The sequence below is a fragment of the Ambystoma mexicanum genome, chromosome 12 (genome assembly GCF_040938575.1).
Source record: "Ambystoma mexicanum isolate Mex_15411 chromosome 12, UKY_AmexF1_1, whole genome shotgun sequence".
Classification (NCBI taxonomy): Eukaryota; Metazoa; Chordata; class Amphibia; order Caudata; family Ambystomatidae; genus Ambystoma; species Ambystoma mexicanum.
Genome location: NC_090936.1, coordinates 91,363,031 through 91,389,281, shown reverse-complemented (window position 1 = coordinate 91,389,281; position 26,251 = coordinate 91,363,031). Strand labels below are relative to the sequence as shown.

At 47.4% G+C, this 26,251-nt stretch overlaps 1 protein-coding gene across 1 annotated transcript in view; it reads left to right on the top strand.

The window, feature by feature from the left end:
* The window catches only part of SLC26A5 (solute carrier family 26 member 5), a 676,177-nt gene that overhangs the window by 273,655 nt on the left and 376,271 nt on the right, over positions 1–26,251 (top strand). The window contains exon 5 of the mRNA XM_069628070.1: positions 5,219–5,403. Coding sequence (XP_069484171.1) covers positions 5,219–5,403 — 185 coding nt within the window. The remainder of the gene's footprint in view (positions 1–5,218; positions 5,404–26,251) is intronic.

Below are 26,251 nucleotides of genomic sequence, written 5' to 3'. Positions count from 1 at the left end.
AATTTGCCTTTGAAGTATCCCAATGTGGTGGATCCTCGTAGGAAGGCTACAGCGAAGTCTGTGAGGCCAGTTTTGGCCTCTAGGCCCTCTTCTGTCACCAGGCCTGGGTTTCAACTCCGTCTGGCTGACATATATGAAGAGGAAGAAAGGTCTGAATTTGAGGACCCTGGTTAACTTGAGGAAGGTCTGATGTTTTCTGTAGACTGTCAGTTGGAGGAGTTGAGGCAGACCCTCCATGATGCCAGTGGGTTGAACACTTCTCTGGAAGTGGAATTTGGTAGGCCTGGGGCTCATGCGGAGTCTTCATACTGGAGGCTCGTGGCTAGGGTCTCGGAGTATCTGGGCTGTTCCAGTCCTCCTGAAGACTTTATGCAGGATGATCTAACTGACATCTTGGATCAAGGTCCGTCCTATGACCCAGTTTTACCATTTCATCTCACCTTGCAGAAAAGGGTGGCAGCTGCGTGGCAGTCCCTGGAATCTATTCTGGCTGTTAATAAACCTTTGACTGAGAAATACCGCCCTTCCGTTAACGACCCCAGCTATTTATCTACTCTCCCCACTCCCGAGAGTTTGGTGGTTCAGGCGGCTATGGTCACCTCGAGGCAGGCGGCGTACCCCACCATCCCTCCGAATAGGGATGACAAGTGCTTCGCCGCTTGGGCCCAGAAGGTATTTTCTGCTGGGAGCATGGCCTTGAAATTGGCCAGTTCCATGTGTGCCTTGGCAAGGTTTTCACACACTCTGTGGAGCTGTGATTCTTAAGCGGCTGAGCATATTCCCGAGGGGGAAGAAAGGGATGGGTTCTTGCTCTCGTGCAAGATGGCAAGGATGCCATGTGCAAATCCCTTCTGTCGGGTTTGGATACAGCCGACAGTGTTAGCTGCTCCATGGCTGCGAGTACCGTTATACGCAGATTTGCGTGGTTGCGGAAGTCAGGTTTTGCTCCGGATGTGCAGGCCCGTCTTCTCAACATGCCCTTTGATGGCGCACATTTGTTTGGCAACAAGGCTGACGAGAGCCTTGAGAGGTTGCAGACCTCGAAAGCTGGGGCTAAATCTTTAAGCGCAGCGGTGCGTCAACCTCCGTCTTTTCGTCCTAGCAGACAAAAATGGAGGGGATGTTCTTTTCGTTACTACTCCTCCTTTGGTAGAATGAGAGGGGCTGCCAGTCAAAGGGGCCAGCGAAAAAGTACCCGTGGTGGTTTGGGAAATTGTGGTGCAAAAGCCGCTCAGGCAGCTGCCTCTTTGCCTTCAGGCACTGCCGCTGCCGCTTCTAAACAGTCATGAGGCCATGTCCCATCGTTCGCCGGTTGGGGGCAGACTGTCTCAGCATCTCGAAGAATGGCGGGTCATTACTTCAGCTGCGTGGGTTCTTGATACCATAGCCCACAGCTACTGCCTTCCCTTCCTTCAGCGGCCTCAGGACAATCCACCGGGGAAACTCTCTTGTAAGCTTCCAGATCCGCTCATTGTGCAGGAAATCCTAACCCTGCTGGATAAAGGCGCTATTGAACTGGTGCCTATGGCGGAGAGGAACAAGGGATGGTATTCCCCTTATTTTTCTATTCCAAAGAAAGACAGGGGATTGAGACCCATCATGGACTTGCGTTGGTTGAACAAACTTCTCAGGAAGGGCCAGTTCAAGATGGTTACTCTTTCTCAAGTCCTCCAGGCCTTTCAACTTCAGGATTCGTTGGTGTCTCCGGACCTACAGGATGCTTACTTTCATGTGCCGATTCATCCCAAGCACAGAAGGTACCTGAGGTTTGCGGCTGGTGACTTACACTTTCAGTTTCGGGTCCTGCCATTTGGATTGACCTCTGCCCGAGGGTCCTCACCAAGCTAATGGTGGTGGTGGCAGCATACCTCTCGCGAGAGGGGATTCATGTCTACACCTTCCTGGACGACTGGCTGATCTGGGTGCGCTCTCCCGAGCAAGCGTTGGATCACCTCGGTCTCACCTGTCGCACCCTCCACAGCCTGGGCTTCTCCCTCAATTTGAAGAAGTCGCATCTGACACCTTCCCAGCCGCTCCAGTACATTGGGGCTGTGTTAGACACATCCTTGGCGAAGTGCTCGCCTCCCAGGGTGAGGGCTGATCACATTGTGCAGATGGTGGACAAGTTTCCACATGCCGAGAGTCTCCCGGCTTTCGAATTCTTAAGGTTGCTCGGTCTCATGGCATCCTGCATTTCTCTGGTGCCAGAAGCCAGGCTGCAGATGAGATCCCTGGCTGCAGATGAGATCCCTGCAATGGGTTCTCAAGATGCAGTGGTCACAGTTCTCAGGCAAGATGTCGGATCCCGTTCAGATTCCACTCTTGGTCTCCCAGGATCTTCTGTGGTGGGGTAATGAAGGGAACCTGATGAGGGGGGAACCGTTTTGGCAACCATGGCCGGAGGTGACTGTAGTGACGGGTGCTTCCCTCACATGATGGGGCGCTCATGCCAACGATTTGACAGCCAGCGGTCGTTGGTCTCCGTCGGAGTCCAAATTCCACATCAATCTGTTAGAGCCGAGGGCCATCAGGCTAGCCCTGATGGCTTTTCTGCCTTCTGTACAGGGGAAGAGTGTCCTGAACATGACGGACAACACAGTGGCCATGCATTACCACAACAAAAGGGGGTGGGAGGGTAGGGTCACTCCTGTTGTGCAGAGAGGCAATGCAGCTCTGGTACTGGGCCATCCAGCAGGGAATTTCGATCTTGGCAGTTCATCTGGCCGGAGACAAAAATGCAGCGGCGGCAGATGCTCTGAGCAGGCAGAGCACGATCTCTCACGAGTGGGAGTTTGCTCAGGAAGTTCTTCAGGAGATCTTCGCCCTTTGGGGAACCCCGCAAGTGGATCTCTTCACCACCAGTGTCAACCGGAAGTGCGAGAGATTCTGCTCAAGGGAATTTCCTCCAAGAGGAGCCTTAGGAGACGCGTTCGTTGTGGATTGGTGATTCCTGCTGCTGTACGTGTTTCATCCAGTCCCTGTCATTCCTCAAGTGTTGCCGAGTTTACAGAGGTTTGGTTCCCACATGATCCTCATTGCTCCGGATTGGAGGAGGAGGAGGAGGAGGAGGAGGAGGAGGAGGAGGAGGAGGAGATGCATTCCCGCCGTCCCCTTTCCAGGTGCCGGTTTGGGACTTGAATTTGGTTTTGAAATTTCTCATGAGTGTTCTGTTTGAACCTTTGCACTCCTGTCCTTTGAGATTACTGTCCATCAAGACTGTGTTCTTGGTTGCGGTTACTTCCTCTTGCAGGGTGAGTGAATTGCAGGCACTTTCATCTAAGCCACCCTTTACTGTGTTTCACAAGGACAGGGTTGTACTGCAGGTACATCCCTCCTTTCTACTTAAGGTAGTATCTGAATATCATTTGAGTCAGAAGGTGGTTCTTCCATCTTTCTACCCTTCTCCTCATCCTGGTAAGGAAGAGGAGCAACTCCATTGGTTGGATCCTAGGAGAGCTCTGAGCTTTTACATTTCTAGGATGTCCAGGGTCAGAGTGGACGATCAACTCTTTGTGGGACATGCTGGACACCGATTGGGCCAGGCTGTTACCAAAGATACCTTGTCCAGGTGGATTATCCTCACCATTACGGAGTGATACCGATTGGCGGGTAAGTACCCTCCTGAAGGGTTGCAAGCTCATTCTACTACATTCTACTAGTGGCGTGGATACTTCCACAGCCCTCCCTCGGGGGGGTTCCTATTAGGAATATTTGTGATGCAGCCACATGGGCTTCAATCCACACCTTTGTTAAACATTACTCAAACCATGGTCAGGATATGGCCTTTGGGAAGACGGTTCTTTATACCGCAATCTGATTGGGTGCTCTAAATTCTTTTCCCTCCTCGATCCACTGGTACTGCTTTGGGAGTCTGCCAAAGATGTGGAATACGTTGGAGAACACAATCCATTCGAAGAACACGTTACTTACCAACTGGTAACGTTCTTTCGACTGGATGTTCCTCCAATGTATTCCACATCGCCCTCCCAGCCTGCCCCTCTGGAGAATTTCCTATGCGATTGCAGCTTACTTTTCTGCAAGGCTATGTGCAGTCAAGCAGGCATGGAACTGGTGCCACACGTTCTGAGGGAAAAAACATATACTGAGGCTGTGGGCGCCGTGCGTCCTATGTATAACATCCGGTGACGTCACCCTTGACGGAGGCCTTCGAGGGACATCGACCTGACGTCATCGACGCAGGACGCCCTTTGCTGAAAAAGTTTCCGAAGTGCACAGCTGTGGACATTACATGTCAAAGATGGGGAAATACGTTGGAGGAACATCCAGTCGAAAGAACGTTACCAGTTGGTAAGTAACTTGTTCTTCTGACCTACCTCAGTAACGATAGTGGCTTTGTGCCTTTGCCTGCTTTAAAGGGTATACACAAACAAGAGAGTTCCGTTTGGACAAAAAGAGTCCCAGTGACCAGTAACACCCACTCGCTAACTTTTTATAAGATTTTTCTTTAACCTTGATGCTTTGCTGCTGGAATCTTTGCCTGAGCCCCTATCTACAAGCCCAGAGGGCCCAAATATTTTAAAGTATGCTTCCTGTATTCTCCCATAAAGGATATTTTCCCTAACAGGGTGGCCAGTAGGGCTCTTATTAGTTGTGTGCATTTTTGTGACTTTAATTAAAGATCCTATTTTCATACCTGTTTGGCGGAGCCCGTTTCACCTTTGTGACTGGGATCCAGGGTTCAATCTTCTCCTGGTCCTGGGGAGGCGAGATTTCTGCACTACGAGTAGAGCATTGAGGACAGCCAGGATTATACATGAGCAAAGTCCTGTTTATGGACTTTTATCATTTTGTAAATATAGTAGTAATAGAGTAGTATAATATAGCACTTGTAGACACGCGTGCCGATTTGATTGGTTGTGCCATGCTCAGTAATTCCATCAGTGAATATGGATTATTTTGAGATTTAGTTAGCTAAGTGCAAGTTATTGCAACTGAATGTTTTCATGGTCCCACAACGAATTAAAATGCTTTCATACTCTGGCCTACCACACTTTCTAGTTGTGTTCTGCCTCCATAGGATGTGCTGTGTTAACATGTGTTGATTGTGTCTTTTAGTGTGTTTCATTTGAGGTTTTAGAGTTTGACATCAGCTAATCAGTATAAGGAAAACTGCATTCAGAATCATTTTGTAAGATTAAGTAGTTGATTGATTTGTGCATTGAATTACTCTGTTTAATTCCATTTATTTTTACCGTAGGTACCTTTGCCGTGGTGAGTCTGATGATCGGTGGAGTCGCGGTGAGGGTAGCTCCAGATGAAATGTTTGATATTGCGGCTACAAACTCCACGAACAGTACAGACCTTTTTGAAAAGTATGAAGCTAGAGATGCCATGAGGGTGAAAGTGGCTGTTGCCGTTACATTGCTCTCAGGGCTCATACAGGTGACGCATTTGTGCCGTAAATGTAATGTCAGCGAAGTAGTTTGTTGATGGCAGTAGTATATATGTATTTGTGACATATGATGTGCCTGGTTCAGTGTGAATTGTTTCACGGCGTGAAGGCGAGTGGGGATGGTGAATGGAGCGGATGTTAAAGACATGGGGGTCAAAGGAACCGGTACACAAGGACCCAATTGCATCAGTGGATGCTGGATTTCCGGGACTGAACTCAGTCCAGAAATGTGGAAAACAGCGGTTTGTACATAGGACATTCAGTGCGGTCATAGTTGCATCCAGGCAAGAGCAAATGGAAGTCATGGGGCCTCATTACGAGTTTTGTGGGGCACCAAAATTTGGCAGTAGTTATATTTCCAATTTCTTTTTTTCTCCACGCAAACGGAATTACTGGCCCTTTTACCGCACTGCCATGTGTGGAGGTAAAGTGGAGTATTCCCCTCTAGCAAAAAGCTGGAGGTAACGCCTCCACTTTACCTTTAATAGGTGGATTTACCGTGCAGAACTACCACTTGTGGGAAATCCAACAACCCTCCCCATGGAGTCTTCTGGACTCCCAAAATGGATATTTTCATTACCAGGCCACCAGTCATGATCCTGTGCTGATTCCATGAGGCCAAGTGATGGTAATGGTGAATGATCTTGGTAGCAAATCACCACATTTACCAAAGAGACCAAGAGATGTTGCATCACTGTAAGAGTTTCTTCACAGGCTGAGGTAATGGATGTTTGAAGATCAGTGTCTTGAATGCTGCTTGGAATGTGGGACAGCAATCCTGCAGTTTTATTGTTTGGGGGCCATTACAGAGCTGTGGGCCCTAAAACAGAGCCTCACCTCGCTTGTTTGTGCTCTATTAGTGCACAGAATTTAAGCATTGTATCTGAGTGAGTGTTACTTGCTAACAAAAATAACTGAGGCATCCAGTGACTATAAGGAGAAAACTAGATATTAGTTCCCAAGACTGTCACCATAGGATTAGATGGTACAAACAGGAGCATTGCGAACGATTTGTGATATTGTAAATCGAGCATGTCCGTCGGCCAGGGTTGGTCTTCAATGAAAATTATTTGTTTGTTTATTTATTTATTTCTCCAGCATTGGATCTTTCATGGATTCACATGCTTAGAATATTCCCCGTCGTCAGACTGGGAACCCTCGGTACACATATATATAGTCATTTCCAATAGGAAAAAACTTCTGCCCTATCCCCGTCTGCGTCCTCTACGGGGCCGCCCACGTACACCCCGTTGGACGTGATGGTATATAAGCCCCGCCCCCGCGGGTCCCTTCAGATTTCAACCGTCTCCAAAGATAGTGGGATCTCCTTGTGTATTTTCTTCAAATACTTATCGAATTGTTTCTAACTCCTGCGAGTTTGTCTGTTTGGTCCACTTCTAACTCCTACGAGTTTTGTTTGTTGGGCTGGCAATAATGTCGGGTAAGCCTCTTTTCCGCCCGTGTGCCACGTGCGGTCTAAAGAAGGTTTATGAAGGGGATGGCCATCTTGACTGCATCTACTGCCTTCACCCCCACCACTCGGCGGACCAATGTGATATTTGCAAGGGGTTTTCCCAAAAAACCCTGAAGGACCGGAATCGGCGACTGGTCTCGTGGCTGAACGACGGCGCTGGAGCGTACCCTCAGTCGGAGGTAGGATCGGTGCGCAGTATCGCCTCAGCGAAAACATCAGAAGCCCCCCGACGCTCACATCCGTCGGAACCTCCGGCCAAAAAATCACGACCTACGGAGAAGGACGTGCCTCGAAGTCATTCCTATAAGGCCTCATCGAAAGAATCGACGAAGAAATCATCTTCCTCTTCTTCTTCGTCGAAGAAAGATAAGGACAGGCCAAAATCCTCCTCGAGCGATCAGAAAAGATCAGCTACGAGTAGAGAGGCGGATAAACGCAGGGAGAGCTCCGCGAAGGCGGGACCGCCTAAGCCACCTGCAGGCCCTCCGTCGACGACGGCGACGATCCAAGTGCCCACTCCGTCACAGTCCCCCGCCTTTCAAACGGGCTCATCGTCGACGACGATTCCCTCGTCGACGGAGTTCCAGGCCTGGAGGCCAGAAGTGTTCGACATGGGGCTACCCGACACACTGCTGCAAGAACAGGCAGTTTCGATCGCCTCCAAAGAAGACGACGGCTTCAGAATAGTGAGCCCGGAAGACCTGGGGCTACGGCCCAGATTTCCTTCTGGTGCAACCTGCTCTCAAGTTTTCACCCAGCCTCCAAACGCCCAGGCTACTCTCTCCATGGAGGTACTTTCCTCCTTACACTCGCTCTTGAAGTCCCTGGACGAAAGGCTCCCACCTGTTCCGACGACTCCCCTCGTCGACGAGCCCGGACCTTCACACCGCCGTCGAGAGACCCGTCATGGGTTTCGGATGTGGAGGTGGATCCTCCGAAAAGTCCCATTCACCCGTCTCCACCGGATGACATAGGGGCCTTCCATTCCATGATGGAAAAGGCCTGCAAGGAGTTCGGTTTGACCCAACAAGAAGAAAAGAAGGACTGCTTCCTCTTTGACCACATGGGCAAGAATAGGCGTTCCGTTTTTTCGATACCGATACTGGACCACGTATGGAAAGAGGGCGTCCAAACCATGCGGCATCCATTCTCGGAACCTGCGGTCAAGGGCCGCGTAGAGAAAAAATTTAAAGTTCCAGATTCGACGCCAAAATGCCTCTCTGCGCAACCCACGCCTGACTCGGTGGTATCGGCGGCGGCGACGAGAAAGGCAAAGGCCCAGCATAAATGCTCTACCCCTCCGGATTCCGAAGCTAGACGCCAAGACTCTTTCGGTAAGAAGATCCTGTCAGTGGGAGCGTCAACAGTGAAAGCAGCGAACTCCCTGGCAATCATGGCCAGGTATGACAGGGAGATGTGGCACAGACTGGCACCCATTATGGACCACCTCCCAGAAGAACACAGAAAATCAGCTATGTCCCTGGTTCGTGAAGGAGAAGAAGCCTCGAACCATGCTATCAATATAGCGGTGGACCTGGCAGATTCGGGGTTCAAACAAATTAACAACGGAGTGGTTCTACGACGCCAGGCCTGGCTCAAGTGCACCAACTTTAGACCCGAGGTGCAATATAAGGTCGTCGACATGCCTTTCGAAGGTGACCACCTGTTTGGCGAAAAGGTGGATGAGGCCTTGAAAGGAATGAAGGAGGACTCTGAGACGGCGCGCTCACTGGGCTCTCTCCAAAGCGGTAAGCCCTTTCGTTCCTTTCGCCCCTTTAGAGGAGCTACGGGAAACGCACGATTTGCGGGATCCAGGGATAGAGCATTCGGGAGGTCCTCATATCCGTCCCAAGGCTATAGGCGCGCCTCACAGTCCTCGACCCGACGCAGAAATTTCCAGGCCTCCAAGAGACGTCCCACTTACTCGTCGTCGACGGGAAAACAAAAAGATCAACAATGACGTTCTAGGAGGGAGAGCGTCAAGTTGCGTCGAGGAATGGGAGTCAATTACGACAGATCGGTGGGTTCTGGACACGGTGAGACTGGGACATTCCCTAAGATTCAAATCCAGACCTCCAAGACGTCCACCGATACGCCTGTCTCAACCACACCTAAGCGTCTTGCGTCGAGAGGTTGCGCTCATGCTAAAAAAAGGCGCCATCGAGTTAGTCCCTGCTTCGCAGAGAGGCTTAGGGGTTTACTCACGCTGCTTCGTAGTAAAGAAACCAAACGGGAAGTGGCGCCCCATCCTCGACCTACGGGACCTCAACAAAACCCTGCTGAGTCAAAAGTTCAAGATGCTTACTCTACAGGAAGTAATCAGATCGGTCCAAAAGAACGATTTCCTGGCGTCTCTGGACCTCCAAGATGCGTATTTTCACATTCCGGTGCGCACTCACCACAGGAGGTTCCTGAGGTTCCTAGTCGGCCAAACACACTACCAATTTACTGTGCTCCCTTTCGGCCTGAAGTCCTCCCCAAGAACCTTTACAAAGTGCCTAGCACCCGTAGCAGCCTGGCTGCGGAAGGAAGGGCATCACGTTTACCCGTACCTCGACGACTGGCTCGTGAGGGGATCCTCCCCAGCGTCGACCAACGACAGCCTATTGACCACCTTGCGACTGCTACAGCGTCTGGGATTTGCAGTGAACTACGAAAAGTCTTCACTAAAGCCCTCGAAGAGCTTGAAGTTCCTAGGTGCTCAATTCGACACCCACACAGGACTAGTGAAACCATCCCTGGAAAGGTTGTTGAAGATCAAACACCTGACAAGCCAACTTCGTTTACAGAGCAGGTTGTCAGTAAGAAAATATGCGGCTCTCCTCGGCTCCATGGCATCGTGCATCCACCTAGTCGCGAACTGCCGGTTGTTCATGAGACCTCTACAGGAGTTCCTATCAGACAGATGGAAGCAGGCCACAGGCCGCTGGTCGGACAAGATAATAGTCGACGACGAACGAGTTATCAAAGCCCTCCGATGGTGGAAAGTGGCGCGCAACCTGGACAGAGGGGTCCCCCTGCAGGAGCCGGAATTTCAGAACACCATCATTACAGACGCCTCTCTGTCGGGCTGGGGAGCACACATGTCACGTCACCAAACCCAAGGCAGGTGGTCGTCGACCGAATCTCGCCTACATATCAACGTCCTGGAGCTAAGGGCGGTGAGATGGGCCCTGAAATCTTTCCTCCCACACATCAAGGGGTCAAAAGTAAGAGTGCTCACGGACAATACGACAGCTATGTTCTACCTGATAAAACAGGGTGGCACCAGATCCAGGACCCTCTCGAAGGAAGCTCAAAAGATCTGGCATTGGGCTTTAAAACACCACATCTCCCTAGTGGCATACCACCTACCGGGAGCGAAGAACGTACAGGCGGATTCCCTGAGCAGGACTATGTCACAAATACACGAGTGGGAGCTGGACTCCACTCAACTCGGGAAAATCTTCGAAAGATGGGGGACCCCGTCGATCGATCTCTTCGCCACGGAAAGAAACCGAAAATGTGTTCAGTTCGCGAGCAGATGGCCCCAAACAGGCTCCCTGGGGGAAGCGTTCTCGTTTCCGTGGACAGGCAAGTTCCTCTACGCCTTCCCTCCATTTCCCCTCATACGGAGGACGATCCAGGGGATCCACAGGTACAATTGCCGGGTCATCCTAGTGGCCCCGCGCTGGCCGAGGCAACCATGGTTCTCAGACCTCCTTCATCTGTCGCTGGATCAGCCGATACCATTCAGGAAAGTGCCGAACCTCCTGTCCAGGGACGAGGGGACCGTGTGGCACCACAATCCGGACAGCCTGAACTTAACTGCATGGCTCCTGACTTCTCGGAGTTCGGGAACCTAAAAGTCTCGACTGATTGCCGAAGGATTCTGCAGGCGGCCAGGGCCCCGTCCACTAACAAATCATATGTAAGCAAATGGAAAAGGTTCTGTATATGGTGTCAAACACAACAAAATATACAACCTTTGGAAGTAACTCCGGAGCAAATCCTCCCGTATCTTCTTCATCTTGCGGAGAGCGGACTGTCATCATCGTCAATCAAAGTGCACCTGGCGGCTGTTTCGAGATTTACAAGAAGAAGACAGTCCCCTCCACTATTCAGTGACAGGCTAGTGAAGCATTTCATGAAGGGTCTGTTTAGAACCTTCCCTCCGGAAAAACGGTTCCCACCGTCGTGGAGTCTGAACACGGTTCTAGCTGCCTTAATGAAGCCTCCCTTTGAGCCAATGTCCTCTTCATCTCTACAATTTCTATCTTGGAAACTCGCGTTCCTAGTTGCCATCACTTCGGCTAGAAGAATGTCGGAACTACAGGCACTGGTCATAGACCCTCCATATCTGAGGTTCTTTAAGGACAAAGTTATTTTATCAACTAACCCTTCATTCACCCCCAAAAGTACTGTCGGTCTATCATAAGCACTCGACCCTGGTACTCCCTACTTTCTTTGCATCTCCTTCGTCGACGGCGGAGAAGGCTCTTCACACTCTGGACGTCAAAAGGGCGCTAAAATTTTACCTGCAAAAAACGCAAGATATCAGAGCCACCAGACAGCTATTCGTCGCCTACGGCCCCTCGGCTAGGGGTAAGGCTATCTCCAAACAAGGTCTGGCTCGCTGGGTCTCCTCGGCGATTACCCTGTGTCATTCCAAGGCCGGGAGACCTCTACTACATCGTCCCAGAGCCCATTCCACGAGATCGACATCTTCCTCCGTGGCTCTATGGGCAGGAATTCCGCTGACGGACATCTGCCAGGCGGCGGCATGGTCTGTTCCGCACACGTTTACGCGCCACTACTGCCTGGAAAAGCAGCACGCGGATGAGGTACAAATGGGAAGGGCAGTGCTTCGCCACCTTTTTCAATGAGGTAAGCCAAAGTTTCAAGAATAATGCTGCCTATTATTTGGCCTCAGCTGTTTTTTCAGAGTGTATACATGAATGTACATAGTTTATTGACCTAAACATAAGTGGTCGGGTAGATATATGCGCAAGGGGTGCATACTGAGTCATATGACATAGCATTGTATGGCGGAAATTCGTTTCGTATCAGTATAATAAGTTGTTGCTTACATACATGGTGTAAACGGCAGTGTTTGGGGGTGTCTCTACGAATGTAGGTTACATTGCACTCTCACCTCCTTCTTGATGTTACTGCTTTACAATCTATTCTAAGCATGTGAATCCATGAAAGATCCAATGCTGGAGAAGGGAGTAGTTTCTTACCTGTAACTCCATTTCTCCAGCATTGGTATCTTTCATGGATTCACATGCGCCCTCCGGCCTCCCCGGACTGCAATGTGGAAGATTGGTATGTAAGCAAGTTTTCCCCCGTTATCTTGGAGGGGTCGAAATCTGAAGGGACCCGCGGGGGCGGGGCTTATATACCATCACGTCCAACGGGGTGTACGTGGGCGGCCCCGTAGAGGACGCAGACGGGGATAGGGCAGAAGTTTTTTCCTATTGGAAATGACTATATATATGTGTACCGAGGGTTCCCAGTCTGACGACGGGGAATATTCTAAGCATGTGAATCCATGAAAGATACCAATGCTGGAGAAATGGAGTTACAGGTAAGAAACTACTCCCTTATGTTTGGTTAAACCTTTACAAAATTATCACATAATAAAAAATGAAATAAAATACAGCTTAAATTTCAACAGAATAAAGACAACAAGAAAGAACTCCTCCATGGAGTTAGTACATTCAAGAAACCAAATCTAATTATCCCAGGAACATCAAACAGCGTTAAAACATTGGCTGCACAGCTGGAGATGAAAGAACATGTGTAGAATTAGGACCTATTGTTCATTTTTAGACTAATCTTGGCACCTAGAACGCCCCAAAATCTTGATATAACTGACTGTCCATTGAAGGTAATCAATGAAGTAACCTACTGCACCCCACTCCCCTGCTTCGCCCTACATCCTACTTGCAAACTGGGCACATCTCCTTTGTACAGCATAAATATATTACCAACAAAATCCAGATACTCCAAAACAATGCCCTCAGTATCTCTAGGAAAGAACATATCTCTGAAACTAGAAGGAAACACAAGTGGCAATCCACCCTGGAGAAAATCAAACTGAAAACTGCCTCCCACACACAAAAGCCTTAACAACAATGCACCACGGTATCTAATAAAAATATTCTCTAGAAAAATATCTACTAGACCCACGAGACTAGTTAACTCTAACTGCCTTCAAGTTCCCCGCTTTAAGCTATCCACGATTGCGGTTATCAGTTTCCCAGTTAAAGCGGCCCAACTTTGGAACTCATTACCCACCACACTCAGAATGGACCAAACCTTTGCCAAATTTAGACAAAATATGATTACCGGCTACTAGAGAATACTGACAAATGAACCTGTAGGATCTAACTACACCTGTAAATAATTGTATATTTCCTCTGCATACTGATTGTTTATATTCTTCCTACCACTGCCTATGTATCATACACTAATAATTACTAGACTAAATGTTCTGCCATTATTTGTAACCATTGTAACCTGTGTACTAAGTTGTATGACTTCTTTTGCTTGCGCCCTGATACCTGCGTGTCTGGCGCGCATAATACATTTCAAACAAACAAGCACTCCATGCATACATAAATAGTGCATGATTCTGGGGCACCCTATGGGCAGCAAGACACTGGTTGAATGAGTGTTATGTGGATATATTCAGAGCGGTCTTTCTGGTTGGTTTAGGCCTTTTCTTTGTGTAAGAGGCTGACTTTACTTGGGTATATTTTCAGTAGCTCATGCAGGAATAAATCTTGTGCGTTTACCCGAGATTTCCCTTTCACCAGTGCCACCCTTGGGGCGCATATCTATGATAAATCAAATCTAGAATCCAGAGGACAGTAATTGCATTTTACTACTTCAAAGCCGGCGCATTATATTCCCATTTTAATTATGTGTTCTATGTAAAGTGTGTTGTTATTTTAGGGCCATTTGGAAAATATCTAAAATGCCCACCAAGTGCACAGGGGCACCATATTTTGAATGCTAGGCTGATGTTATGTTGGGCTGTGTTTGTGTGTACAGATGCTAAGCCACGTTTACCCACCCCAGATATTGGGCTGGGTTTTGTTTGGATGTGGCTAGATGTTATGTTGGGCTGTGTTTGGGTGTAGACAGATGCTAAGCCACGTTAACGCATCCCAGATATTAGGCAGGGTTTTTTTTGGATGTGGCCAGATGTTATGTTGGGATGCGGTTGGGGGTAGGCAGATGCTAGGCTGCATTTGCGCAAACCCAGATCTTAGGCAGGGTTTTGTTTGGCTGTGGTTAGATGTTATGTTGGGCGGTGTTTGTGTGTAGACAGATGCTGAGCCATGTTTATGCACCCCAGATATTAGGCAGGATTTTGTCTGGATGTGGCTAAATGTTATGTTGGGCTGTGTTTGGGTGTAGACCGATGCTAAGCCACGTTTATGCACCCCAGATATTAGGCAGGATTTTGTATGGATGTGGCTAAATGTTATGTTGGGCTGTGTTTGGTTGTAGGCAGATGCTGCGCTGCGTTTACGCAAACCCAGATATTAGGCAGGGTTTTGTTTGGATGTGGCCAGATGTTATGTTGGGCTGTGTTTTGTTGTAGGCAGATGCTGCGCTGCGTTTACGCAAACCCAGATATTAGGCAGGGTTTTGTTTGGATGTGGCCAGATGTTATGTTGGACTGTGTTTGAGCCAAACATACAGTTCACTTTTCCTAAACCACTTAGGTCCTGGCTATGTTAAGGATGCCATTTCTCAGTAACCTATTTGATCATAAGACACTGGATCAAGTAGTTTTCTTTATGGGCATCATTTTTGGACATATAAGTACTATGGCCAGATTCTCAAGAATGAGCGCAAATGAAAAGAACGTAGAGGATGAGCTTTTTTCATTGCTGAAATGTGCAGGTCACCATTTCCTCAAAGGTGGCCTGTGCTTTTCAGGAGGGGTTGGACAGTGGCGCACACATGGGCTGTCTAGCCTCCTTGCATACACTAGTGTCAGGAGAGTGCGCCCACGTTGCTGAAAGCGCATTTCACTGAGGTGGGCCGTTAAAGGACCCCATCTCGGTAAAATGCTTGAGGAAGAGAAAAGCATTTCTGTCCCTGTTTGGGGGATAGAAATTCAAGTCTAACCGGGCCTGGCACACTTTAAAATAAAATCGTGACCAGGTCAGGAATGACCCTGTCATGAGTTGCGCCTACCCCTGCACCTTTTTCAAAAGGCGCAGGGGGATTTCCCACCTTTGTGCACATTTAAAAGCGCATACAGTTTGTGAATTCGGGGTTGTGCTTTTAAATGTCCAGAAACGCCCCCTCTTTTGTAAAAAGGAGCAAGGGGGATGGGCATCTACATTAGTGAATCTAAGATGCCCTTTGAGAATTGGGCTTCTACTTCACCTCTTCACTTGTGCCAAATAGCTTTGAGGATCTGGCCCTATGTCTCATAAGGGACTCTTCTGGAGCAATTTGATGGAAGTATAGGAAAGAGTAAAACCTAAGATGTCAAATTCAAAGGTTGATTTGGTCAGAAAAATGTTTACCCAATATTTTCCAACATTTAGATCTTTCATAGCGTAACATGCTTATAATTCTTCCTTGTCCTCAAGATGGCACATCTTGGTTACAATAGCAATATCTATATAGTAACATTTTGTCACCTACCCACCTCCTTTTGGTTCATATGACTCCTAGAAGTGAGTTGAATAGCCTAAACTGCTCCCCCGGAAGCCATATTCCAATTTTTTGTAACAAGCATAGAATAACCCATTACATTGGATTTGCAGTGGAATTGGATGGTACATGCAAATCTAGCAAAGATACCAGTGCTTTAGAACTAGAATTGCAAAAGTAACTTTCTTTCTTGTCAAGCTCTGGATCTTTCATAGATGCACATTTTTATAATAGATGTCAAAGCACTATACCATGACGGAGCAGGTGGAAGAGGTAGTGATAACAGAACAAAGTCTCACCTCAAGCAGAAGCGATGCTACAGCACCGCTTGGCCCAATGCCATTCAGGTCTGGCATCTGATTCCAAGCAGTAATGCTTCACAAACATGTAAGGGGTTTTCGACATCAGTGACTGGCAAAAGGTTTGGATCAGGATGCCAGAAGGAACGACAGTGTAGCTGTTCTGTCTGTTACTGAATTTGCAAGCACTCAACGTTGTGTAGCCTGTTGGCAGCCTCATGACGGCATTTGATGCAAGTAGCAACACATCTGGTAATGCCCTGGGCAGAAGTTATGGCTATGATGAAGGAAGCTATCCACAACAGAAATTCTAATGCTGATCTGTGCAAAGCTGCACTGTATTGAGCTGCCACTAAGCCACTGGTTTAGAGACTGGTGGGTAAAGCCAAAGTAGTCCTTTTAGAAAGGGCTTACTTAGCAGATGACTGAACAAGGTCAGGTGACCTACCTTCTCACTGGTGTAGCATGGGGTGGTGGCTTGATGAACCCACAAAAACAATTGGCATGATCTCCTGCAGTAAAGCATCTGCAGGAATGCCAAGAGCTGTTGAGCCTGAACATGTACAATATCCAGGTCAAGAGACCGGCACCATGTGCCGATTGTTTTCCATTTAAGAAGGTAAGCTCATCTTGTAGATGAAGCCAAGTCTTCATCCAGGATTTGAAGCCATTTCTTAGAAAGACCTCCGCGTCGGAACTGCGCATGCTCGGGTACCATGCAGGTGACGACGGGGACTTTGAGTCATGATAGAGTACCCACCCTCTCCTTTGTGAACAGGTAAGACAGGATACTTGGCTTGATACGGGCCAAGTGGACAGTTTAAGAGATCTGCTTACCATGGTTGCCCTATCCATATCGTAGCAAGCCGTATCTTGCTGTAACCCCTATACAAGACAGAACCTTTTGGGAAACAGTTCAGTCCGCGGAAATGCAGAATGCATGCATGTAGAAATCTACTCCACAAGGTATTCAAACTTGCTTCGCTCACATGAGTTTGATCTCTGGGCGGCCCCATTTCTGGAAGACCTTAGACCGTTGGATGCTTCCCACCTGTTTGGTCCACTCACTCGCACGTCGTCCCATCATCTCTGTTAAGGCAACTGCCAGAGTATTTCACTTTTTCTGGAAGATGGTATATCAGGACAATGACTTTTTTGGAAATCTCCAAATTCCAAAGACACTGGGCCTACTTGATTATTCACAAACCACATTCAGAGTTTGTAGTCTTGACAATGAGGAAGAAGAACATAAGTCACAGACTAATGACCCTCCTTTCCAGTAATTGACAGAGAAGTCTTTCACCTGACAAACTACAGCCCAGGAATTTAAACATCAGTGAGGTGCACTGCCAAGTGGGTACTGGAGTGTCCTTTCTGATAGTGTATGCTGGGCATCTACTGCAGGTATTGCAGAACTGCAACCCCTCCTGTGCAAGTTGAAAGGTTGAGACCAGCAGTTAATAGCTTTGTGGAAGATTGTGTCTTCCCAGGAGCCTATGACATGGATCCATTGAGAGTTGAGAAGCTCTTGCAAAGGTCTTATTTGGAAGAGACAGTGAGGGACTAGCCCTATGAAAGAGGATATCACACATAGTAGGAACGTGGACTGTTTGATGGAGAAGGACTTTTTTTCACATTGAAACTGACTGTGGGGAATAGGTGTTGTTGATGGTCTTCTGAAGGACAAACCAATGGTATGGAAGGGCCTTGATTTTACAAAGTTGATGTAGAAGCTAAGATTTTCGAATATCCACATGGTAGTACATAGACCGTCTCCTGAGCTTGAGGCAAAGCATGAGCTCCAACGATTGTTTCAGCCCAGGTATGAACAGACCACTCCATGCCAATAAATAAGGTTTTACAATTTTTATTAAAGCAACAGAAAATAGGATTGATGGGGTTAACTGAGTGGGGGGTCTTTGTGAATGGGTTAAAATGAACCAAATCATCATAGGACTGTGGTCCTCAGTCCTTCCCTTTCTCCCTAAGGCAATGTGCCTACCTAGCAGATGGGTCTCTCGTTCTCTGGGGTTTTAAGTGGCCCTGCAGATCTTTTTTGGCAGCTATGTAGAGTGTTTCTTGGCTTGCTTTGTACCGGTCAGGACGTTGCATTGTTCCTTGTGGACTGGTGGAGAAACCTGGCACCACTACCCATGATGCTTTGCGTGAACTTGACTGGGGACCAGTGTCTCCGACATTGGTGTATTTTACTTGGCTCTTGGTTGGTCAACGGCCTTGCTCAGCATGTCCTTTCCTCCTTCAGCTAACGGTCAAGTCTTTTTCCCACTGGATGATTAAGCATGTGTTCAAAACACTGGGGGGCCAACTCTCTCCTCTTCACCTCCCTCCCCTTCAGTCATCTTTACATTACTTTCCCTATACTCTTTGCTCTCTGGCCTCTTCTTCTCTCCTTCCCTATCTCCTGTTTGTCACTCCGCTACGCAGCTCATTATCCACCTCTCTTTTACACACCACTAATTCCTTGTTAACTTTGCCACCTTCTCCACTTTTTTCTCTTCTCCGCCTTTCACTTCCACTCCTCCTATTCTACTCCATGCTCCTCCCTTCACCCCGCTTCTGTCCTTCCCCCTCTTTTCTTTTTTTCACCTCTGCTCCTCCAGCTCTCCTTTCTGCTACCCCAGTCACCTCCATGTCGCTCGTTGCCTCTGCTGATTTTATTTTCACTTCCAGTCCTCCTTTTGCCTTCTTTTCTATCCTTCCCTCCTCCATTAATCTTTCCACTTCTCCTCCTCCTGTTCCCATTTCCTCATCTTTTGATTTCTACTTCTCCCCTTTCTTATTTTGCTTTCATGGTGAGTTCTTATTTTCTCATCCTGTTCCCCTATCCACTCCTCCTTGCACTTTGGCTCCTCTCTCCCCCTCTTTTGCCCTCTCCACCATACTCTCCAGACTCCTAATTCCCACATGATTACCCATTTCATGTGCACTGTTTGACATTTGCAAAGGCCGGAGAACATATAATTGCTAGAGTGCTTTCATTTGTCATGAGCATGCTAATGTGATCAGGTATTGGGCACAGGGTATTGGGCCCACAAGCATATCCACTTATACTATGGGCTGGCAATCCGGCTTACGAATCCAACAACCAAGGCTATTTCAGTCTCGTCTGCCAACTTGGTTTCAGGCTGCATACCACATATCACTTTGAAGTTCTCACACCCCCAAAGTGCAGCAAGCAGGCTCACAAACATTCCTGTGAGCGGCAACTGCATACTTGCATCTTTGAATACCCCAGCTATCTCTCTATTGCAGTATTTTGGAATACCAGTGTAACTCCTACATATCCAAGTCGCAGAGCTTTTGGCGCTCCTAGCCACCCAGGAGTCTCCAGCATAAAACTTTGTCAAGCCATACAGCCTTCTAAGTATGGTAAGACTGACATTCAAATCCTTCAGATGTGCATGACTACCTTTCTATAGGCATTTTATGAACGCCTAAGGGGCTGACCTAGGACCAAAGGTAAGAACTTGGAACTAGTAATGGTTGGGATTCACCATGAAACAAAAAATGTTCCTTTTGGGTCAGTGAATAGTTCTGTGAAAGTGAGTTCCCTCCAAATTGATAGGTGTAGGGTATGTAAGGCTGACAGCTCTGTGAAGGCTTCTCAACAAATGCTATTTTATTATATTAAAAGGTTGGGTGAACGTCTCTGTATCCCTACCCCGACTAGGATTTCCCAGCCTAAAAGAATCTAAAGGAAACACTGGAACAAGGGATATCTGTCCCTCACACTTATACATACAATAAATAAACAAGGAAATACATGGCAGATCAAAACAATAATGATTGAATTTAACCACATTCTCTGTTTTATAACCTGGGTGAATTCCCCTTCCCAGGTTTAATTGCAATTCTGCTTCACGGTTCAAGAAAAGAAAACAAGGAAATCCTGATTTGCAACAATGTTCAAACACAGTTTTAATAAACTTCTACTGATCAACAGAAAGTTCCAACACAGTAAATAGAAGGCTCTTCCTTTTCCTCAAACAAGTTCTCAGTTCATCAATAGCAACAATAATTATCTTGGTCAGGATGATTTACCACAACTGATAACTTCTAAAGAAATAATGCTTCTTGGTAACCGCATTACACAGCTCTTCCTTTAGTACCACAAACAACAAAAATTGTCTGTCAGGACCACTTTGTAGTACTTCAACTTCTAACTGGATTACCCCCATGCCAGGCCTACTAATTGAAAGGTTTTTCTATCCAGGTTTACTCCCCTGCCTGAACAGCGTTTCAGAGCAAGTGATTTTGTGGTTAAGATCAACTGACAAGAAGTTCACAACAGCTTCATAATGTTCAACATATGGCAGCTTCAAAACTTTCAACAACTCTTCAGAGAAAACCAGATTCACATTGATGTTCTTTAATACTCTTTTGCAAATAATGCTTCTCCCTTTCTGGATCTCCTTTTCCAAAAGGGCAGCCATCTTGCCACTCTTGTTTCCCCTCTACACAAGTAACCGAAGACTGAAAGGGATGGGGTCTTTTCCTGCTCCTCCCTTGGCTTTCGCAATGTGAGTTTATACCAGCTTTTACCCTATGTTTTACCAATTATGGGCAACAACTTTCACAGTTTATGAACCTTTTATTAGCCCCCTTCTGTTGTTGACAATATTTGCTAGATTGTAATTGTCTTGGTTGTAATCTCTCTTTGCGTGGGAAATACTTGTAGGTGTTAACTCTTAAAGTTGCCCCCTTGGGTTGCTGGGTTTCCACAGACTCACACTTTTAAGTTGATGGTTTAAGTTTAAGGGATGGACCACTCGGGGGTCACTGTCAGCTTGTGAACTCACTGGGTAAGACTTGCGCTTCCTTTCCTCTCACTGCCTGTAGGACTTCTGTTTCTGTGGCTTCTTGCGACACAGCAAACTTCTTCCTTTTCTCAGATGTGTGCCACCTTTCACTGGAGCTCCCTTTGGACTCTGATGGATGCCAGCTACCAGAGACAGCCCAGAGGCCCTCTGCTGCATGCCAGCCACCTGAGACAGCCTCCTGGGAAGGAAAGCTTCCTTCGCATTTGCTTCCCGCTGCGCAGCCTCTGCAGATTAAATCACCAGAGGGTAAGCTTGCCTCTTGAAAGCTTCCTGCTGCATAACCTCTCCACTTCAGGAATCCAGAGGTACAAACCCTCTCAGGACCGGCAGCTGATATCTGCCAAACAGTGGCCCCGGCATCTTCTCTCTCCTCCAGCTTCTGTCTGGGCTGCCTGCATGAACCACGCTGCTTCTTACTCCCTCTGCTCTTCTCTCTTTCTGCCTGCACTTGAGGGGGGTCTTTTAAGCCTCTCTGTCTCCCGCAGGTGTAAGTCATTTCCATTAACAATCTGACCACTCCTGCAACATTGTACCTTTTTAAACATGTTCTTTATCCCATCCCAGTATTTAGGGAATTGTGGGACTTGAAGTCCCTAATGGCAAATTACATTTTTGAGTTTGATTTTCACTTCTAAACCCAAATCTATTCTGTAATATTCTTTAAAGGAATATTATAAGGATTAGTCATCAGACCTCATTGAAAAGAGAATGGCAATTCTTTTAAGTCCTCATTAATCATATTTCCCCTTTCACTGTACCTTTGGGCGTCAAGGATGTCTTTAGCTTTACAAGTGGCTATAATTTTGAAAGGTTTTTATTTCACCTAAGGCCTCTGAGTTTGTGATGGTTTTCACCCCTGTTGACAGATGACGAGATGGTTATTACAACAAGCCATCACACACTTTGGCATTGCACAGTCCTTCTCACTGTCTCATCCCACGGAACCTGCTCATTCCCCTTAGCCTTTTTTGCTGCCAGGTGATCCTCTGCAGAACATCACCCCCCCAAGGTCAGGCTCGAAAGCTTCTGCCTTTCCCTCGCCACCCGCGAGGAGACTTTCGGCAGGGAATTAGTGAGGAGTCTGCAGGATTCATCACAGGTAGCCCTTTCAACTGAGACATGAAAGGAGCCTTTGCAGTGTGGACATCTGGAAGGACTCGTTCTTGATTGATATGTTGAAGTTTTAGAGGTCAAGAATCTGCCTCCATTTCAGACTTTTCTTAAGCATGAGTAATATTTAGTCTAAAGCCTGTGAGGGGTCAGAAATGAGAGGTGGACACAAAGTGGTTACTTTCTTAACATTAGTCATTTAATTAACAAAAAAAGGGTTTTGGGTGAAGGCCTAACTTTCCCTATCCTAACACGAATATCCCTTCCTATGAAACTAAAACTAAAGCAGGATGACATTGTGTCCAAACTCAATCAGACCCGCACACTAAAATATACAATTAAACAGTGCAAGGTACATGTTTCAAAGTTCAACTCAAATAAGTGCAATAAATCAAACCTAGAACTTCAACCAAAACACTCCTTGTAACCAGGGGTTGGTTCCCTTCCCTTCCCCTGGATTATTTCAGGTAACCTATTCCCAATGTTCTATGTTAAACCAGTCTCTTAAATGCACTATACATATCTTTTACCTAATACTCTCTTCAGGATGACAAAACAAATATTTCTTCCACAAGACTAATAGGAAATGAGAAGGTCTATCCTAGCCTCCTGGAATCGTAAGACAAAATAAAGGTCTTTTCCACAACATTTGTTAACGTAAACCAAAGTAAAGTCTTTACTACTGCCAGGATGGCAAAACAAATATATTTTCCTACAAGGCAATGGAAAGGCTTTACTTCTTTTCAAGATAGCAAACAAATGTCTTTTTCCACAACAGTGATTAAGTATGGCAAAAGGCAATTCTTTTCAAGATTTCTGGTTGACAAAATGTTAAATTGAAACTAGAACATATTACCAAATCTCTCTTAAACCCACCAGTTCAATGTGAGTTTACCGGTACACACTCCTGTCGGGAAATTCAACTGAAAAACACTTGATATCCCGGTTTATTCCCCTACCAGGTATGTCTTTCCTTCCAAAAAGGTTTGCTACCTGATAACCTTATCAAGTTTCTGTGCAACATTCACTTCTGATATCCTGGTTTACTCTCCTGCCAGGAACATCCCTCTTTTGGTTCCCATAGATGCCCTGGTGTACTCTTCTGCCAGGTATCTCTTTCCAGTAAAGCTTTCACTGCCTGATAGCCTTTTAAGGCTTCTCTACAACATTAACTTTCTCCTTAAAATACTCTTGGCAATACTTGTTCCAGGTTTCTCCCAACTGACTTCACATGTCAGGAGAATTGTACAAATGTGGTCTCTTGATTTCTGTTGCACACTCTCTTGGCCATGTTTCCAGATTTCTCCCAACCGATCTCTTATGTCAGGGGAATTACACCATATGTTCACCTTTTGTTCTTTTGGCTTAGGCAATGCTAGTCCCAGGTTTTCCCCCCAACTGACATCTCATGTCAGGAGAATTGTACCACATTCACATTTTTCTTTCATCTCCTCAGACATTCCTATCTCCAACCCTCTTACTAAGCCTCTCTCCTGGTCTGACCATTCCCTACCTGTCTTCTCATCTGGATCTCTTTGGTCCCCCTGCTAAGCCTCTTCCTGCACTGCCTGTCTGTCTCTGTCATTCGACCTATAAAGCGAGTGTCAGTTGCTGCCTTTGCTGCAACCTTCATTCCCCCTCCCGCCACGGACTCCCACACTGACTCTGCCCTTGCTAATGTTCACCTTTCTATCACCAACACCCTGGATACCCTTGCCCCCGTCATGAGAATCTGAATGAATCCTGCCTCCAAGCGCAACGCTTGGTATGACTCCGACCTAGCCTCTCTGAAACGTAAGTGCAGAGTGGCTGAGCGGAAGCGGCCGGCATCAGGCACATCCTCTGACAAACTGGCCTACCGCCTGCTCCAAAGGCAATACATTTGCTCGAAGAAGCGGGCTTGCATCCAAGCCTGCATCTCTGGGGCCACTAACAACTCTGGCGAACTGTTTAAAATATGCAAGGAACTCACCATCCCTTCTGCAGTCTCCACATCTCCTCTGCCATCCCTGGTCCTCTGTACCTCTCTGGCCTCACACTTCCTTTCCAAATCTCAGGACATTCCGACCTCACTCTTCTCTTTCCCCCTCCTTCCTCCCTTCCCCCCTACTTCTCTCCTCCTCCTCTCCAATAGCACCGGATGAGGTCTCTAGACTAGTCCTCTCTATGAAAGTCTCCTCCAAACAAGTGCTCCCCTGCTCCTCCAGAACTATCGAAGACAACATTGCCTCCCTTGCGCCTTCCCTGTCTGATTTCTGTAACCACTCCTTTGTCACGTCTCCTTCCCTCTTCCCCTCAAGCACTTTCTTGTGCATCCCCTCCTTAAAAAGCCCTCTTCTAGTTACATCCAATGCTGCTTACCACTTCTTAATGCTATATCCAGTTTACCAAATATGTAACAATCAAAGAACCTGTATGTCTTGTTATGCCAAAAATAATAAAAAATAATGTTGGAAAAAAGCAAAAAAAAGCCCTCTTCTACTCCCTTCTGCCCTTTTAACTATTGCCCTATCTCCATCACCCCTTCCTGGCTGACCCAACACCCCGGATTTGTCGGCTGTCTCCACAACCACCAGTCTGGCGTCAGAGCTGCCAGAGGCATGGAAATCGCTCTATTGATCCCCTGTGATGACTTGATCTCTAATCTTGTCTCGAACTCTCCATCCGTTCTTATCCTCCTGGATCTTTCCTCTGCCTTCGACACAGTCAATCATGCCATCCTAACTAATCGGCTCCATGACACCCTGGGCATCATGGGACTGGCACTGGACTGGTTGACCTCCTTCCTCTCCAACCGACCTTGCCAGGTTCAACTTGGCTCTTTTCTCTCCCCTATCAGACTCTCCACCTGCGGCGTCCCTCAAGGCTTTATCCTCTCGCCGTGGCTTTTCAACATCTACCTTGCCCCTTTAGCCCACTTGATCTCTTCCTTCTCTCCTCACTTCCAGTGCAAAGCAGACGCCATGCAGCTCTCCCTTAAGCTTCCCTCTGCTTCCTCTTCTTCCTCCTCTCTCATCCCCGACTGTCCGACTGATATTCAGTCATGGTGTTTTGCCAATGATCTCTGCCTTAATGTCTATATGACTGAGCTCCTTTTCATTGGGACTCCAACTCTCACCTTCCCTCTGGCTGCCCTCTATGGGTCCCCTCACCCTCTTGTGAGGCAAAAAAACCTTGGTGTCATCTTTGATTCCTCTCTCTCCTTCTCTCCCCACATCGCGGACCTTGCCAAGAAGGCTCACTATCAGCTGCACCTCTGCAGAGGTATTCTCCCTTTCCTCCCCTTCCCCTAGAAACTCAATGTCTCCAGAGCTCTGGTCCTCTCTAGGATTGATTACTGTAACAGCCTCTTCCAGAGTCTTCCGTCTTCCTCCCTTCGTCCCCTTCAACTAATCCAGACTAGGACAGCAAGACTTATGCTTGGCCTCAAGCCCAGGGACTGCATCACTCCAGCCTTAATATCTCTCCACTGGCTCCTGGTTGCTGCTAGGATCAAATTAAATACCCTCTGCATCATCCACAAGGCTTTCTGGGGCCTGAGACCCCGCTACATCCAACTGTCTCTCCCTAAATACCTCCCTGCTAGAGCCCTTTCATCTGCTAGCTCCAACTCTCTGTGAATCAAACGCTTCTCTAAGCAAAGAGTGGTAGATGTCTCTTCTCCACAGGAGCCTCCCTCTCGAATAATCTCCCTGCCCCTCTCAGGCTTGAATGGGACCTCCTTAAGTTCTGGAAGCTCCTCAAGACGCTCCTTTTCTCCTCCTCCTTCACTCTCCCCCTCCCCTGCCAACACAGTCTTCTGCCTCATTGACTGGCTGCCTGGTGCCCTCTGAGTACTACAGGGCTCCAGGTCCCTCCCGCCCAGTCCCCACTTCCCTGCTTTCTCTGGCACTTGCCCTTAGCAGTTGCACTGCACCTCTACAACCTTTTTAGCACTTGTGTTTTTGCAGACCGGCACTTTAATCCCCCCCAACCCCCCCGCTTCCCCTCCCGCCGCCCTCGCTCTTATTGTTGCACTTGCCAAATCCGAATGTCACAAGGCCTAGTAAGACTGTTATTCTTTCTTTCTCCCTTGTCAAGCCCGCCCTCTTTATGTCTTGTGGAGCCTTGAAACACCATTTGTTGTATAGGCGCCTTAACAAATATCCAATAAGTAAATAAATCCTTAGGGATTTGTTTGTTTTTTTGCTCTGTGGTTCCACTTCAGATCCTGACATGGTATAGTTATTCCCCGATAACTCAGTTGGGGCCCAAGGAAAAAAAAAGTCAGCTAAGGTCAGAAGAGGGAACTAAACGGTCCACTGAGAAAAATCTTCAAAACCACGATAATTCTAACTAGGGTTTAGAAAAAAGTGGGGTGTCATTTAATGTAACCGTATTAGAAAAAAATCTGAAGATGGCTCTCTGACGAGGGTTTTATTCATTGTAGGGGTCATTAGGACCCAGT